At 40.0% G+C, this 16,430-nt stretch overlaps 1 protein-coding gene across 1 annotated transcript in view; it reads right to left on the reverse strand.

The window, feature by feature from the left end:
* Positions 1-9,684, reverse strand: part of ERO1B (endoplasmic reticulum oxidoreductase 1 beta) — a 29,430-nt gene extending 19,746 nt beyond the window's left edge. Inside the window, exons 1-4 of the mRNA XM_030447612.1 lie at positions 9,388-9,684; positions 4,607-4,726; positions 1,309-1,392; positions 865-906 (exon numbers count right to left, since the gene is read on the reverse strand). Of these exons, the coding sequence (XP_030303472.1) occupies positions 865-906; positions 1,309-1,392; positions 4,607-4,726; positions 9,388-9,486 (345 nt within the window). The 5' untranslated portion in view covers positions 9,487-9,684. The remainder of the gene's footprint in view (positions 1-864; positions 907-1,308; positions 1,393-4,606; positions 4,727-9,387) is intronic.
* Between the last annotated feature and the right edge of the window lie 6,746 nt (positions 9,685-16,430).

The following is a 16,430-nucleotide window of genomic DNA, read 5'->3' on the forward strand; positions in this document are numbered from 1 at the left end:
CTTCAGTGAATAAGATGTCTCTCATCATCAGAACTTTTAAATGAAGAGGCACCTGTACTTCAGAGTGAGCTTAACAATGTGTGTATAAACAGGAGACAAGACTTCCCCTTGAGCTAAAGGCTGGACAGACTTGCTTGCACTGTTCATGACAGGACACTGAAGTCATCCATTCACCATCAAGTATTCCTCTTGGCTGTCTTTGGTAATTTTTCTTGGCATAAAGTCTAAACCAAATGCCAGAGGTCATTTATGATGTTGTGAATGACACTCAGGTGAGGCAAGCAGCAACTCTGGCAGCCCAGTGAGGTGGAAAGTACTGGGGAGGATGCAGGTAAGAGTTAAGGATGAGTAAGTATGAATCTACAACCCAGCCATGGCACTCAGCAGAAAGATGTCTCATTTAGGCACCATACTGATGCAATCTTTATTCTTGGGAACTGTGAGATTTGGAGGTAGAGGGGCTGTTTGTTTTGACCACTTTCCTAGGCATATTTTACCCTCTTCACATTTTGGATTTGCTAAGATTATTTGGTGATCTAGGAAGCATGAGTGGAAGAGAAGCAAACAAAAGGCAACAGCACAGACTGACCATTTAAGCTTGCACAGAGCACTTTGCTCTAAATTGTTTTAAGACTAATGACCTGCTCAAGATTAGACACAATGAAACTACATTTCATCATTCAGGCTCTTTTAATACTAGAGGTTGTAGTTAAATGTGATTCTTATAAGAGACTACACTGCTACTCTAGCTGCATCTCAGCCTACGGCATTACAGAACGTGGTCTGTGCTCAAAAATGAGCCAAGAACTTTGCAACTTTAAAAAAAAAAATCACAAAGAACTTATAAAATAAAGGACTACTTACTTTATTAGAGCTCCCAGCTTTAATTCCAACAGGTATTTTGCTCTAAAACAAAAACAAATCAGTTTTACAGTATTCATAGAAATCATTATGCTTGGATAAAACCTACAAATTAAATATCATTCTTCTAGAGGTCAAAGCAAACTTTTTCTTAAATAATTAACTTGCTCCTCTACCTTCTTAAGAGGTTATATCCCAAATAGTGCTACAGCTTAGAAGACACTTACTCTTAAAAGCTATTTGTTTTATTGGTATAATTCCTAAGACCTTAAAATACTTTGGCTGTAGCCTGCTTTTGCAATGGAAAATAATTTTCCTGTGACTCTTTTATTTAAATTTAAATTCAAATTCTCATTAGTAAATATCATTAGTACAGTATTAACCACGCAAATTAGCAAAATTTTAAACCAAATAACCTTTTTCTATTTTATATTATTTGATCCATACCTCAGGACAAGGCTCTACATGACAGTCTTTGATAGAACAATGGCCATCATCAGCCCAAAATGGACAAGGTCTTTTCAGGTTCACCTAAACATACAAAACCAAAAGTTTACAATTAACACTTACTTAAGGCAACTATAAAAGAAGCAGTTCTCAATATCAGGAAATACTTTAAAATTAAAGTAGAAGATCAATGGAAAAAAGTTTAAATTTAGTTCTTTTATCTTTTGGGGGGTTTGTGAAGGTTTAGTTGGATGATTGGTTTCTTCTAATTACTTTCCTCCTGAGTATATAAGTTGAAGCTTGCTGCAGTGGAATTGCTAGGGATAATGGTTGCCAGTGGACACAAACACAGAATATATTAAAGTCCAAACTAAATCTCTCACCACTATCATTTCAAAGCAGTAAATAAACTACTAAAAAGCAGGCAAATTAAACATTTGCAGCTCTAAAAGGGTTGTACATACAGACAGTTATATTATGCTGATCAAGAAAATACATTTGATGGAGGACAGACTACTGCACAAGTTTATTAATTCAAATAAATGCTTGGGTGATTTCAGATTTCAAGCAATAGAAACAGGTAACCATTAGTATACATCATAGCGAGTCATGGATGCAGAAGTATAATGGCCTCAAAATAAAAACATAGTACAAGTATAAATAATGAGGAGAAACCACTTCAGAAGCATTACTGGCAAATTATGATGATTAATTAGTATGATTATCATCAAATGGCACAACAAAGGCAGGGAGTACCGCATCTATTGGTATCTGCTACGTGGCAAGAGATTTAAACTTTCCACTACATTTCCCTTGAATTGTCAATGTGACAGTCAGTGAAGGAGAAAAAAGTATCCCAGCTTTTCCTTTACATACTAACGAATGTTTGTGATAAAAAACACTTTGACCTGATCACTCCTAAAGCAAAGACTAAAGTTTTTCTGGTATGGTTAATCAAAAACACTACAGAAGTACACCCTTTTTGAAATCTAACACTACCTAGAGAATACAAAGCATTTATCCTCAGTAGCACCCACTATTTTCCAGGTAAAAAGTCAGTTTTAAAATTTCCGAAGTAAAAAAAAACCACACAAAAATTTCTTGTATTCTTTTAGTTTATTTTCCTTTAGCACAGCTTACACCAGCTTTCTTTGGTTGATAAACACTGTTCATGAAGATCACAGAAGAGTTTGGATTGGAAGGGACCTTAGAAATGGTCTAGTTAAAACTCCTCTGCATGGACAAGGACACCTTCCACTAGGTCATGTTGCTCAAAGCCCCATCAGCTTGGACTCTACTGCATATAGTACCTTAAAGGTTCATGCCTGCATAAAAGATATGTACTGCTTAATCTTTAATTTGGAGAAAATCTGAAATCACAGAGCCATCCTGAACAATTATTCCATTAAAAAAAACACCTTTATGCTTTGAACACATTTAGCTGGCAGAGTACTGGATCAGGGATTTGCTTTAAGCAGCCCCCTCTTTAAGGGGAACACAATGATGGAAACCCAATGGCTCCATTCAGTGAACTGTCAAACCAAACCCTCAGCAATTAAAAAAAAAAAGGTGGATCAAATTCTTTTTTCCCCCCTGACATTATATATAATAACTCAATATGCCTCTGATACAAATCTGGAACTATATGAAGAATCTGAGATGAATTAGAAGTAGATTTTGCTCTCCCTGCAGTCTAGTCTCTTAATTTTGATAGCTAAGAAAAATGTTCTATGTACCAGAACTTTAAAGCTTGAAGGATAAATATTTGGTGGCATTATATACACAAATTAAAGCCAAACCAGAAGAATTCCCTCTTCAAATGTTCTATCAATACCACAAAAGATCCCTAAAAAGCAAAATTTACTGTTTGATTTGCTCAACAGTCCTTTATGGTACCAAATTCCTTTCCCAAGCAAGTTTTTTCAGTACTTTAAAGACACACATACAAAGGTAACTGTTACATAGTATCTGAAATAAACTGCAGCTTAATTCAGACAGAACATGCCTAGTCCCAGAATGATTCAAAAGCACTAAAATCCAGTGCACACACACACTTCTGAGACAAACTGAGGGTGTACAGCACTTGTACTTTAATCAATACCAACCATGTAATGGCTGCATACAACACCCTGCTTTCTTCAGGGCCTGAAGCATTAGGTTTCATTATTATAATTTAGAGTATTATACAATACTTTTCACAAATTAAAGTTGATTCCATATAATGAATCTTCCGTAGTTCAATGTACAAAACTATAAAGAGACAAAAGTTTTAGCCCTTTATTTCTTTACTTGAGAAGTGATCCACTATCTAGAGACCACCTAGCACAATGTCAGCAAGACTTCAAAAGAAAGTTTAAATTTCAGGGTGAAGTTACACATTACTGCTGGCTCAGAGTAGAAGAGAAAAATTCTAGCACTTTTTTCTTCTTCCTCACATTTATAACCCCATCTTGCATGAGGCTGAATACTTGTCTGATTTCAGGTCTGCTAGATAAGTTGGGGAAAAAAAAAAAAAAACAAACCAAACCCAAAACAAACACCCACAACCAAACCCAAATATCCAAACTAAAAAACTACCAGGCTAAAGAGATGCACTGGCCTTGTGCACAACCAGACAAGCCCAAGAGCTACAAAGTAGGGAAGGGGGAAAACCCTCTGCCCCAGAGGAGTGGAACCTCCTTTTCTTCCAGTGTCAGGCAACCACCTGATTAGCTCTGTCAAAATGCAACTGCATTTTCAAGTTAAACATCCATGGAAACAGAAGTAGCAAGCTTCAAAGTCTTATTTTGGAAATCACATTCTACTGCTGAAAAAACCATACACTTAACTCATTAAAATGTGATATTGCACATTACTTGAATATTTCCACCTATTTTGCAAAGGAATAATGGTTCTCTAGATAACAAACACTAAAATCAGAACCAAGACAGCAAATTGTAAGAAAAGGAACTCATTGCTGTATTTTCATTTCATATTTTGCACAGTTCTTAGAAGACAAAAACTGCATGCTGTCATAAAGTTGCTACTATACAGCCCTTTGATAGATGCAGCAGTACAAGGATACTACCTCTAAAATTACCAGCTGAATTTTAAAAATCATTATTTACCATCACCAAGTCTAAAACTAACAGCAAACATTGCTTATTAACAACGTAACTGTCAGGGACTGAAAACCTACTAAAACCAAGTAAAGAGCTATGAACTTCTGAAACTTAATATAGACAAGTTCATTTTATATGCATTTCTCCCTGTATTTTCTGGGTTGTACTTATTCTGAAAAGTAACATTCTAATTGTACCTTGTAATATCTGAAGTAATCACGTTCTTGTAGTTTCTGTATTTTGGGGAAGATCTTGAAAGTATTGAAGTCATCGATGCTTTCTATGTCACATAAACAATCATCAAGGACTCCTGTGAGCTATTAAAAAACAAAAATTATTTTTAATAAAGAAACTCAATATTAACTACAGAAAAATTCTCTAAAGAGAAAAATATGGCAGATAAAAAAGATACTACTGAAATGCAGTTCAAGTAGTTTATTTCTTGTCATTAAAATACAACATACTTTACACACTCACAATTAGAAAATAACAGACTTCAGCAGGTTTTTGAGCTTAAGTCTACTTGAAATGCAATCCTGAATCAATGCTAGTCAGATTAACGCTTTCAGCCCTGAAATTTGTTGGCAGATTCAGCATATAGAAGTTACTGCAGAGTGAGCAGCAAGATGTTTCATACTATGAACAAACAGCATATTAGCACAAAGCTGCAAGTATTCTCCTACCAAATGCTTGTAGCCTAAAAAACAAACAAACAAAAAATATCCCCAACATAAATAAAATATAAAACCCACAAACAAACAGCACAAACCAACGCAATGCATTGGTATCTGGTTTTTGTGTAATTTTTCTCCAAGTGTAAGAACACCCCAGCTAGTTTCTTCAGAAGCATGAAAGAAAGGAGATGAGGAACTTTTGCACCTGAGCAGCTAAATTCTACAGATAGGAAAACCAGGTGCAGGAATCTGTGAAAATCTACTGTGAAACCAAGTCTGAACTTTCCAGGCCCCATCCCTCTCCTTGTGCCAGGTCAGTCAGCTGGTTCAAATCACTGCAAGAGCTTGAGACCACCTCTGTGAACAGAAACGTCCACGAGTGCCACTGGCAGGGCAAGAGAGGAAGGCAGGAATGGGCAAGTGACACAGAGGACAGGCTGAGCTAGCTTGGTGAACTCAACTTTGCTGAGTGAACTCTCTTGCTGAGACCCTGACAGTGTCTTAGTAAAAGGTGGAAAAACTGAAATATGGTTCTATGACTTATTTGTATAATAAACTTAGTTAAATCTACACTAACTACTCCTAAGCATAGCTCCTTGAACAACTACCACCAAGGCCTTTAAAATTTAAGTCTCAAGGCTTTAGACTACACCTAAGGGAACTGAACCAAACACAGCCCTTCAACCAAACAGGAAACTCATCACCATACTGGTGGCCTAGAAAGCATATGAAAAAGAAAAGCCCACACACCTTGCATCTTGCATGAGCAGAGAAGAACTTCTTATTAAAAGGTTACATGCAAAAGGAGACAAAAAATATTTTGTAGCTTTTTTTTTCCCCTCCACAGATTTCACATAGATGAGATTATGAAATCATCTAATCTGTTTTATGCATGGTAAATCACCCCACTACTTTACAAAACAGATAACCTTACATAACCAAGCTTGTTGGAGGATAGTCACTAGGAACCAAATTGTAGGTCTCTGGTCTTTTATGAAGCATAATGAAGGCCTGGAAAATTAATTTTCCCCAACCTCCTGTGAGAATAAAGAAGGGAGGACACAGCAATAAAGGATTTAAGCAGATTCAACTTTTTTCTGAGGTACTAAATAGGCTGGAAGAAACCTGCTGAGTAGGTGTGCCAAGAAAGAAAAAGTTATGGGAAGTTACTTTATCTGAACTCTTCCATGCTGTTATGCTTGACCTTCTAATGTTATCTAACTCCAAACCTGGGCAAACATCTATGAAACAGACTATGTGCTACAGGTTCTTCAAAGTGCCAAGAGAGCTTATGGGCCCACATGGCTGCCAGCTTCAAAGTCAGAAGACAATACTTATTGATGTAACAATAAAACCCCCATGGACTGTAATCTATAATGTCTTAATTTAAAGTTCTTTTTTTTTTATCAGTCACAAATTGGAAGATATTAATTTTACAGTCTTTACAGGTAACAGCATGCCACAAAACAAAATGCAGTAGAGTCATTATAATTTAAAAAGGAAAAAAGATAACTGAACATTTTGCTCAAATATTATAACACTTAATAAATCTTACATGAAGAGCAATAACTTATTAAGCTGAAAGCAATAAGGAAGATCTGAAGAATTTTCTTTGTATTCAGAAAAGAAAAAAAAAAAGAGTAGGAAACTATTTTGATGACCACCTCCTGAAGCTATCCTACTGCTTAAAAAAATATTTTTACCATCTATGCAAAACTGAAAATGCTTTTTTAAGGGAAAATGTTCCAAACAAGCATGCACTAGTTACACTCCGTGTCAAATCCCCATGGAAAAATAAAAAGCTACAAGTTTTTTTTATTCAAGTGAGATGGCAAACTAATAGAAGTCAACACCTTTGCCAGATGTCTCAAAATTTTGATTCTAAGAACATCTTTCAAAACTCCATACTGTTTGCTTAGAACATTATGAAGTTTCAGAAATAAACCCTCCCCCAAAACTAGAACTGGCTTAAGAAATTAATCTAAAAATTAATTTTTATGAACAAGAGCAAGCAAACTTCTCCATTTCCTTCTCATGACTGTTTCAAAACTGGAACAGTTAGCTCCCTGTATACATAAAATGGCAAAATCAATGTTTCCTTGGAAAGCATAATCTAAAATTAAACTATGCTAAATCTGTACTGAGCCAACATTTACAAATGGTTTGACAGCACATATGAAACACCAAAACTGTATGTCAGTGTAGCAACTTTCTAGCACACTAATACAACAGAAACACAGCCTCCAAGTACCCCAGTAAGAGTTTTTCTTATTAGTACAGGTGTAGTCTTCAGTGGTCTCACTTCAGTAGTGATGGAACACACAAAACAGGTAGAAGAAGGTTTCATTTCCAGATGTTGACATCTGGATCTTCTAGTGAATTATTTCCAGATTGGAGGCATCAAAGTAAGAACAGTGCATCACACAGTTAAATTACGTACTGCGAGACTTACCTTGCTGTTCATACAACTGGTACTCTGCCTTCTTTTAATTGAACTGTACTAGTTATTTTAGTCCACTAATATAGAGCCAAACTGAATTATAAGTTATCACAACCTTCATTACAATGGCCAAGTATCAAGCTTTCTTTTAATCTATTACTTGGAACTCAATGATAAACACTAAAAGCATTAGCCTACTATGATTTGTGTTCAGGAAGTTGTCTGACACTGAATAGCTGTTATTTCTCCTCTATTTGCAATACAATTAATAAGGTATTTCCATATATCATTAAACCTAGCTTAGTTCTTGTACAGATACCAGAGCTGCACTGGAGGTGTTAAGCCTCTAACTTATCTTCTCCAAGATAAATCAGCCTTTCAGAAGAAAAGGTCAACGTCCAACCTGCATCAGTCTCCTTATGAAATCTGTAAAAAGAAATGTGCTGAGCACTTCAACGTTAAGAAAACCTGAATAAATGCATATTCTAACAAGCACTGTATCCATACCAACAACCTTTTTAGTGTTACCAGGTTGTTGTACTTCATTGCTTCAACAATTAGAAGACCAACTGGGACGTCTTGTTTCGTTCTTTAATGTTTTACAGTGCCACAGCCACAGACTGAGAGAAAAGCTGTAGGTAACATGACTCCAAGAACTAAGGCTAGCTTATCTTTTCCCTACACAAGTCAAACTCCAGGTATTTAAACTCTGAATATAGTTATGGTAACAATTTTATGAAATAGCAACAACCAATCTCTCTGCCAAGCATCACAAGAAAACCATGTCAGTTTGCTAATGGCTTCTTTAAGAATCTAAACTGTATTAGCATTACATGACACTAAGAGAGCTACTGAAAAAAGGGATTTTTAAACATGATAAAACCTTAGCTGGTAACTAAAAACATGCAATAAAAGCTTTCCATGCTACGTTGGTCACTGCTTTGGATGCTCACTTACAACACAGCATGATCCACAAAGCAATAATTTAGAAAATATAAGAAAAATAAACAGATACAGAAGACAAACTTTGCTCTACTCGTACAGTAGTCACTGTAATTTCATATAAACTCACTCTAATGTCTTTGACACAGCTGAAACCCTTCTGTTTGACACCTGCTACTACTTCAGTCATGGTTATACCACTGCTGAATAACAAACTCCCAACTCCAGACGCTTGTCTGAAGCTGTGAGGGAGGTGAAGAGCTACAGAAAGAATGTGCACTCTCGTCCTCCTCTGTAACGTGGGCAAACAGACACGACCTAAACACAAGCCAAGCCTGAGGGCCGGTCCAAGCTTTCAAACATATGGTTCGACTTCATAAAGACACCGAAGTTTCTGCTTGAAGGCCAAAGGTACGATCCAACTCAAGCTCTTCAACACAACCCCACAGAGAGCAAGCAGTGCAACATGGATTAAACAACTCCCCGGTGTAGCTGCACCCTTTAGGAAAGGCACAACCCGTGGCTCCCAGCTCCACCAACTTCTCCCCTCGCTGGCAGTGGGGCCCCGCAGGCCAGAGACACCCAAGAGCCAAGCCCCGGGCTGGATCCCAGCAAGCAGCAGCCGCAGAGTACCGAGAGGGAAGGACCTGGACTGCAGACTTCAGCGGGGAATCCCCAGGCTCCTCCGCCGGGGAGGCTGCAGGAGGCACGGCCCGAAGCTGCCCTCTCCCTCACGCCCCTCCGAAGCGCCCTCACCGCATCCTCCAGCCCGCCACAGGCAGAACCTCCGTTCCCCCGCCCCACTCAGACCGGGTCCTCAGCCCTACCCGGCCGCGTTCTCTCCCCTCCCGTCCTCCGTCCCCCTCGCCCCTCCATTAGGGAAGGACCCTGCCGCACCATCCCATTCGCCGCCGGTTCCTACCTGGGCCTCGGCTGTCAGGACGCAGCTGAGCACCGCCAGCAGCCGCACTGCCACCTCTACCCTCGCCGCTGCGCTCCGGACGGTACCGCCGCTGCTCATGCTGCTGCTCCCGCCGCCGCTCCGCCCGCCGCGGCTGACGGGGGAGGGCGGCCCTCGTCCCGTCGCGTAGCAGCCGCCGCCGCCGCCACAGGAAGGAGACGAGGGACGGACCGAGGCTCGGCGGGGCTGGCAGCCTCTCCTCCCGGCGCGGTCGCTCCTGCCTGAGGCGGCAGCCGTCGGGCGGGGGCGCCGCGCTTCACCTCAACCTGCCCGCGCGCCGCTGCCGCGACCGTCACAGCACCGACACGCGCGCGCACGGTCCTCTCCCGCGCCGCAGCCGCCGCTCTGGCCGCCTCTGCCACCGCCCGCTCCTCCGGCAGCCCCGCGGCACGCCGGGAGCTGTAGTCCGCGCGCGCGCAGTCCCCCCCTGAGGGCGGGGCAAGGGGGAGGCGGCGGCCAATGGGAGAGGACCACGCGCGCCTCCAAAACAAGCGGCGGAGGGGGGGGGAGGGGCTTGCGGCGGGTGCGGAGTAGGAGGGAGGGGAAGGAGGAGAAGGAGGGGGAGGCGGGGGAGGCGGGAAGGGAGGCGGGAAGGGGGGCGGGAAGGGGGGCGGTGGCTGCGTTACCTCAGACCCTGACGCCCGTAACGGGCAGCCTCCCGGTATTGCGCTCCCCGCGGGTGTTGGGTAAGGCCGCGGGTTCCTCTCCCCACCGCCTCCCGGTGCCGTCCCGCCCCTTCGGGGAAGGAGAGCCCCGCCGGGAAGTTGAAATGTCCGGGGGTTCGCGGCGGTGGTTCCCGCCTTCGGCCGGCTGACAGAAAGTCCTGCTGGAGACTCCGGGTCTCCCTGCTGCTGCGGAGCGCTGGGAAGTGCCCTAGACGTGAATTGTGTTGAGTGTTTCGAAGTGGATTTTTTTTTCCTGTCAGGTTAAGCTGCGCTTTTCTCTCAGCACAGCTTCTATTTGTATGAGGTGGGCACGCGTACTTTTTTTTTTTTTTTAACGGCAAGTATGGGGAGATAGAAAAAAACAGCTTTGCCTTGTCTGATTCTTTGATGTTTCCTTAGAGAGTGAGGCTGAAAGTTAAAAGCAATAAATCATCTATTTAGTGAGATTAAAAAATAAATAGGTATTCGTTTATGAGTTATAAACCCACCCCCCTATTTTTTTCAGTGGAGGCACAGGTTCTGTATAGCTAATTCTTAAAAAAATCTTCAAAACTCTTTATCCAAAGATGGGAGGAAGGTGACAGATTGCAGCTGGCATAGTGAAATACCATTGTGTGGAAAGGTCTTTCATTTTACGTTTTTAGTGTTGATTTCAACCTAAAAATGCTACTTCGGCAGTAATATAAAATTATCTTTAAAAATGTAGAACTTCTCACACAGGACTTCTTTGGGAAATCCATTTCAGGAAATAGCTGCAGAAGAAGCAGTCTTGTAATTGCAAACAAAACCTAACAGCATGTTACAAAGCTGGGAGTACCCACTAAGCCTGTTTCTTTCACAGGAATTTGCCATGACGTTACAAAGACAAACCTTTCCTGAGGAGAGGGATAATCATAGTTTACAGCTTCCAGGGCTCATGAAAAGAGTCTGGCATATATATTTAATTTTTCAAGGTACATTGTACAATGCACATGCTTGGCATAAGAACAAATACCTTCTGTGCTTTCATAATAGGCATGCTGCTGAAAATGTTGACACTTGTATTTGCAAGCTCTTAGCATTTTCTGTCTGTATGCAAGCAAATAAAGCCATGAACACTGGAGCTAAAAATACTATTTTGCATTAGTAGGAGTTAAATAATGGACCTTGGAGTCACCTCTTTTCCCATCACAGCATTGTACTCTAGGGCACACTAAATAGTGACAGGTGATCTTTTAGTGAATACAGCAAATCTGCAATTAGCAGTCTTGCCTCTGGCCTGCAGAGAGGATGCAGGGGGAACAGAAACTGATGAAGTGCTGCTACTTTTCTAGTATTAGCTCCACTGGTGTTTTTTTATTTAGCTAGAATTGAGCTTATGCCCTGTGGCTGTGCACAGAAATCATGATCTGTGGTCATCAGGCGTGTAAGAGTGTGTCTTAGAAATCATTATGGATCAGTTCAAGTGAGCAGACAGGCAAAACAGGGTGGCTTCACATTTCATGCTAGGAGAAGCTTGGTAAATCCTAGTGGCTTTGCCAAGTTCAACTAACTAGATTTCAGTAATCTGAAATGTGGATTTCTGGAAATTTTGTGCCCTTGAAACTTTTGCCTTTGTTTACTTTTCCGACTTAACATTTGAATTAGTCCTTTCTAAACCCAGGAGAGTAAACCAGAGGAATCAATATGTCACAAACTTCTGTTTAAATCTGGCAGACAGCAGCAGTGGGAGTGCAGTGCCTGTTGAGCAATGGAGCATCTTGTGGTAACCTAGTTATGAAGATTTAATGATACAGCAAGGATGTGGGTAAGAACTTTTAGTAAACTACCTGATATAAGAAGATCACTAGGGGAACACATGAGTTCAGTGGTTTATCAGGCCTGCTGCAACTGAGGAACTTGTGTTAGAACTCCAAAACCTGTTTTATCGAGTTGTTTTTAGGCCTTAAGAGAAGTTACTCTGTTTTCTTGGCAAGTTCATGCTTCACTGACCTCCTGTTCTCACCTACTGCCTCAGAACCACAACATATTGTAAGATCTGAGGCAACTGTTGCAGAGAACTTGAAAAAGTACTCAGGGACCTCTAGGCAAAAAAAAAAAAAAAAAAAAAAAAAAAAAAAAATAGCAGGACTATGGCCTGTAAATAGGAAAACAATGGGTTCACTGTAGTGGGGAAAAAAGGAAAATTTTAAATATGGAAGTTGCATGCAGTAATACCTGCACAATGAATGAAGAAAAAGAGGACAAGGAAAGATAGAATGCAGTAAAAAAAAAAAAAAAGGTGAAAAATTAATTACAAATATTACCTATACACCTGTATCTGTATTTTTGTGCTATATGTGTGTGTTTTATAGCAGAATGGCAAAAACCTGCATTGTGTAGTGTATGGTGATCTGAATCAAGAGTATAAAAGTCATCTCTGGAGTCTTACTGTCATTCCTGTAGTACCTATAATTTTTGAAGAAGGGATTTCAGCAAAGAACTGAGTCTACTAACTGTCAAACTTCTGCAGATAGCAGGTGCAGATGAACATAAATAGCCTTGTTTAAAAAAAAAAACAACAAAAGCAATGCAAGATTTATGCACTTGTGGTTTGTGTGTGAGTACTTATCTGTCAACAAATCCAATCATGAAGTAGAGATCTCGACTAAATCATACATTTATGGAAAAAAACAACCAGGCAGGGGAACACTGCTGATGTCCCTGCAGAGGGATAAAATGCAGCCTGAAACCAATCATTTTAGGCTCAGTTTCAATATGTCAGTCTAGAGAAAGTGAGGTTTTGCTGCTTCTGTGGTGTGTGCTTGTCTTGGGCACAGCACAGCTCCCAGAGCAGTGGGAACATTCCCATATCCTGCAGTCCTATAAGGCAAACAACTTATCCACAGCCTTATGTAAGATGGCCTAGGTGCATTTATTTTCTTATATTTTCTGCATATAATGTTTCTGTCAAATAAATGTCAAAATGGTGACATTTCTGTGCAACTGTAAGAGAACAGACCATTATTATTATTATTATTGTCAAAGAGAACAGTTTTAACTTTTTAGCTGCTGGTTATTCATTCCTACTCCAAAACTCTCCCAGAATTTTAAATAACTGTTCTAGCAACACAGTGAAGCTGCCATCAGTTGAAAGCTATCTATAGGATACCTGGATAAGAAAATGCAGTAAGGCATTGCCTCACTCCACTGAAATACATTAGAGGAGAAGGAGAAGAGCTTATGCTGAAACAGAAGTGCTTTACTCAGTACCAGTTTCCTTAAATAAAGTTGTTTGAAATGTTTAAAGCAAATGGATGAGGAAGAATAAACAAGGTTGCCATGCAATGCCGGTAGCCCACAGTTACCATGACTATTAGCAGCCCCTGTCAGGGAGCTGAAGTTTACTGTTCTACTCTGTTAGTGCCATTTGTGATTAGAACAGAAAATCTTTATTTCCATGTAGAGGATCAGTTAGAAAAAGGCTTTGTTGTTGCTGATGAGTTTTTTGTTTGGTTGGTTTTGTGGGTTGTTTTGGGGTTTTATTCGGGTTTGTTTTGTTTTGTGTTTGTGAGGAGATAGCAGTAATGTTTTGCTGGACAGAAATATATTATCAGTTGGGGGGAAAAAGTTTCATCTGCAGCCTTCTGCTCAGAAGGTGGGAAATCCCTTGACACTGTGGGTTAATTGCTGTTTCAAACAATAACCTAACTATGTGTTACCAGTTAGGGAAAAGACTCTGTCCTCATCAAAGATGGCTGGTGTTTTTTATGGGGCCAGGAAAGGGATGAGAAGAGGCATGTGTAGACTTGATCTGTAAAAACTATTTGAAAACATTAATTCTGCATTTGAGTGGAAATTTAGAAAATCCTGATCTCTTCACATTATCTTAGTTACACTGAATTTAGCAGCTTGCAAGATGACAGCAAGATAACATACAGATTGTACTTAACTATAGAAATTTGCTGAGAAAGTTAATTCACTTGTTTTTGAGAGTGCCATTACTTAAAAGTTCTCTTATTCTGGATTTAGTTTTCATTATACAGTTATATTTGATTTTGCGAAGGTACTTGCTAGCTTTCTGGACTGGTCAGTTAAGTAACAAAGATTCCTGTGTCACTCATTAAAGAATGATACAAGACCAGGCATGCAACAGCAAAATTAATCTGTACTGTTGACAGTGCTCTAGAGATATTTATATATAATTGCAGGCTCCTCCTTCAGTACTTCAGGGAAAAAATGTTAAATTGTGATGGCTACCCTTAGTTCTGAGGCAGTAATGTTATCTATACTATTTGTTTCTATTACTAAATTGCATTATTTTAAAGAGTTTATTACATTTAAAAAAAAAACATGTTTCAAATTAAAAAGCCAATGTAGTTTCCAGATACACTTTTAAAAATACTTCCTAATAGAGGAAGATTTCAGTTTGTAATTTAGAAGAGTGGCTTAGCCTCCAACACTGATGTTTTGTGTCTTCCTGTACTTCACAGCTATCCATGTACAATAGTACACTGGGGATATTTTGAAGGACATTAATGGATAAATTTTAATGTAGATTATGCATATATTTATCCAAAGTTTTTGTAGTCACTGACTGTCTACTTCTGGAGTTAAAACCAGTAGTCTCCAAATGGCACACTGAGGCAATACATGCATGCAGGTCCTCAGGGCAGATATGGCATTTATTTTATGGAAGCATAAAATTGGGAGGTTTAAAATCCAGAAAAATCTTAACTCTGCTTTGGCTTTATCATTCTTTACAGTTATAAGAGAGGCTTCAATTATTACTCTACTATTTGTGCATGTCTGTTTTGGTATGAATACACTTTCAGTGCCATCTAACTCTCAGCCTGATTATCCATCACTTAAAAGTGTGCCTCTAAGGAAAAGGTAGGGAAACATGCAGAATCATCAATTTTATTTTTGTTTAGAGTTGGTATTACCCTTTAAAACAAAGAAATGCCTCCATTCTTTGAAAATTAGTTTCAATTTTAATATGGAAGCAATCAGCCAACCCATAACTTGGACAGGCTCCAATGATATGGCTAGAAAATACTTTTTTTAGTTTTTTTACACATAATGAATTACAGAAATATTAGTGATCTGTTAGCTCCACCTTGGAGATTAGATGTATAGATATATGTGTTTGTGTGTCATCTAGTGGCAAAACCTCAGTTCATTTCAGGTGAAATAAGGATGATGCTTTGCATCTTCCAAACACCAAGTCAACACTGTCAGCAGCAGAATGATTTTGGTGTACACTATAAGAGCTCACTTGGTCTTTTACAAGAACTCACCAATTCAGTAACAGAATCATTGAAAAAATACTGGTATAAATGCTTTATAGCCAAATAGCAGGATGAGCCACTGTATTTAATCAAAATTCTAAACTAGGAGCATTTTCATCTGTACAACATTTCATAATAGATGTGTAATATGCATGAGAGATAGAAAATTAACTCAAATTTTCATGCTTTGTGGACCAAAGGCTACTTATAGCTATGTCTGTTTAACTTCTTTCTTGCCAGCTGACTGAAGTGGAGCTCTCCCCGTCTAGCAGGGTAAAATTTATCTGTAAAGTAACCTCAATAATAAATGAGAAAGGTGGCTAATACAGTGATGTGGTCTTTATAATAGCAAATTCAGTTTGGTTTTTTTTTTTTTTTTTTTTTTTTTTTTTACAGCAAATAGCCATACATTATATTTCTTTGTTTAGAAACTGATTCCATGCATGGACCCCAATCAAGAAACCTGTATTGCTTTCTACTGAAACTTTCAGTGAGAGATTTTGGCAGACCACAACAGAGACCCAAACCAATTGCAGGTAAAGATTTGACATCATCCTGGTCTTGAAAGTGCCTGTAGCATAAGAGAATGATTTTTAAATATTTGTGAAAAGCCAGTAGCGTTCATGATTGTTGCTCTACATCGGGATCTTAATCTGTCCCTGCACTTCGAGGCATCTGCAGGTGTCCCTTAAACGCTGCTCTGCCTTAAGGCGGTTTTTAAGGGCGTGTATTTCGGAGACCGAGAAAAAGAAAGAAAAAAATCAACAAAACCAAAACAAAAAGGCAACAAGAAATCCGTGATTTTATATTACTGAAGTAACTTACTGCCAGTCCAAACTAGTGTTACTGTCTGACCCCAATGCGCACCCTCTGTCTGCGCTGCTAACCAAACACACCGCTTTCACCCAGCGGAGCGAATGGGCGTATTTCCCGCGGGGAAACGCGGGTCCCCGCCGCTCCTGGGACCAGGGATGGGCGCTCCCTTCCCTCCCCTTCCCTTCGCTCCCCGGCGGGGCCCCGCGCCCGGCCCTACCTGCGGCGGGGCTACGGGTGGGGCGGCGGCAGGAAGGGGGCGGCGCGGCGGGGCGGC

Source organism: Calypte anna, chromosome 3 (assembly GCF_003957555.1).
Source record: "Calypte anna isolate BGI_N300 chromosome 3, bCalAnn1_v1.p, whole genome shotgun sequence".
NCBI lineage: Eukaryota > Metazoa > Chordata > Aves > Apodiformes > Trochilidae > Calypte > Calypte anna.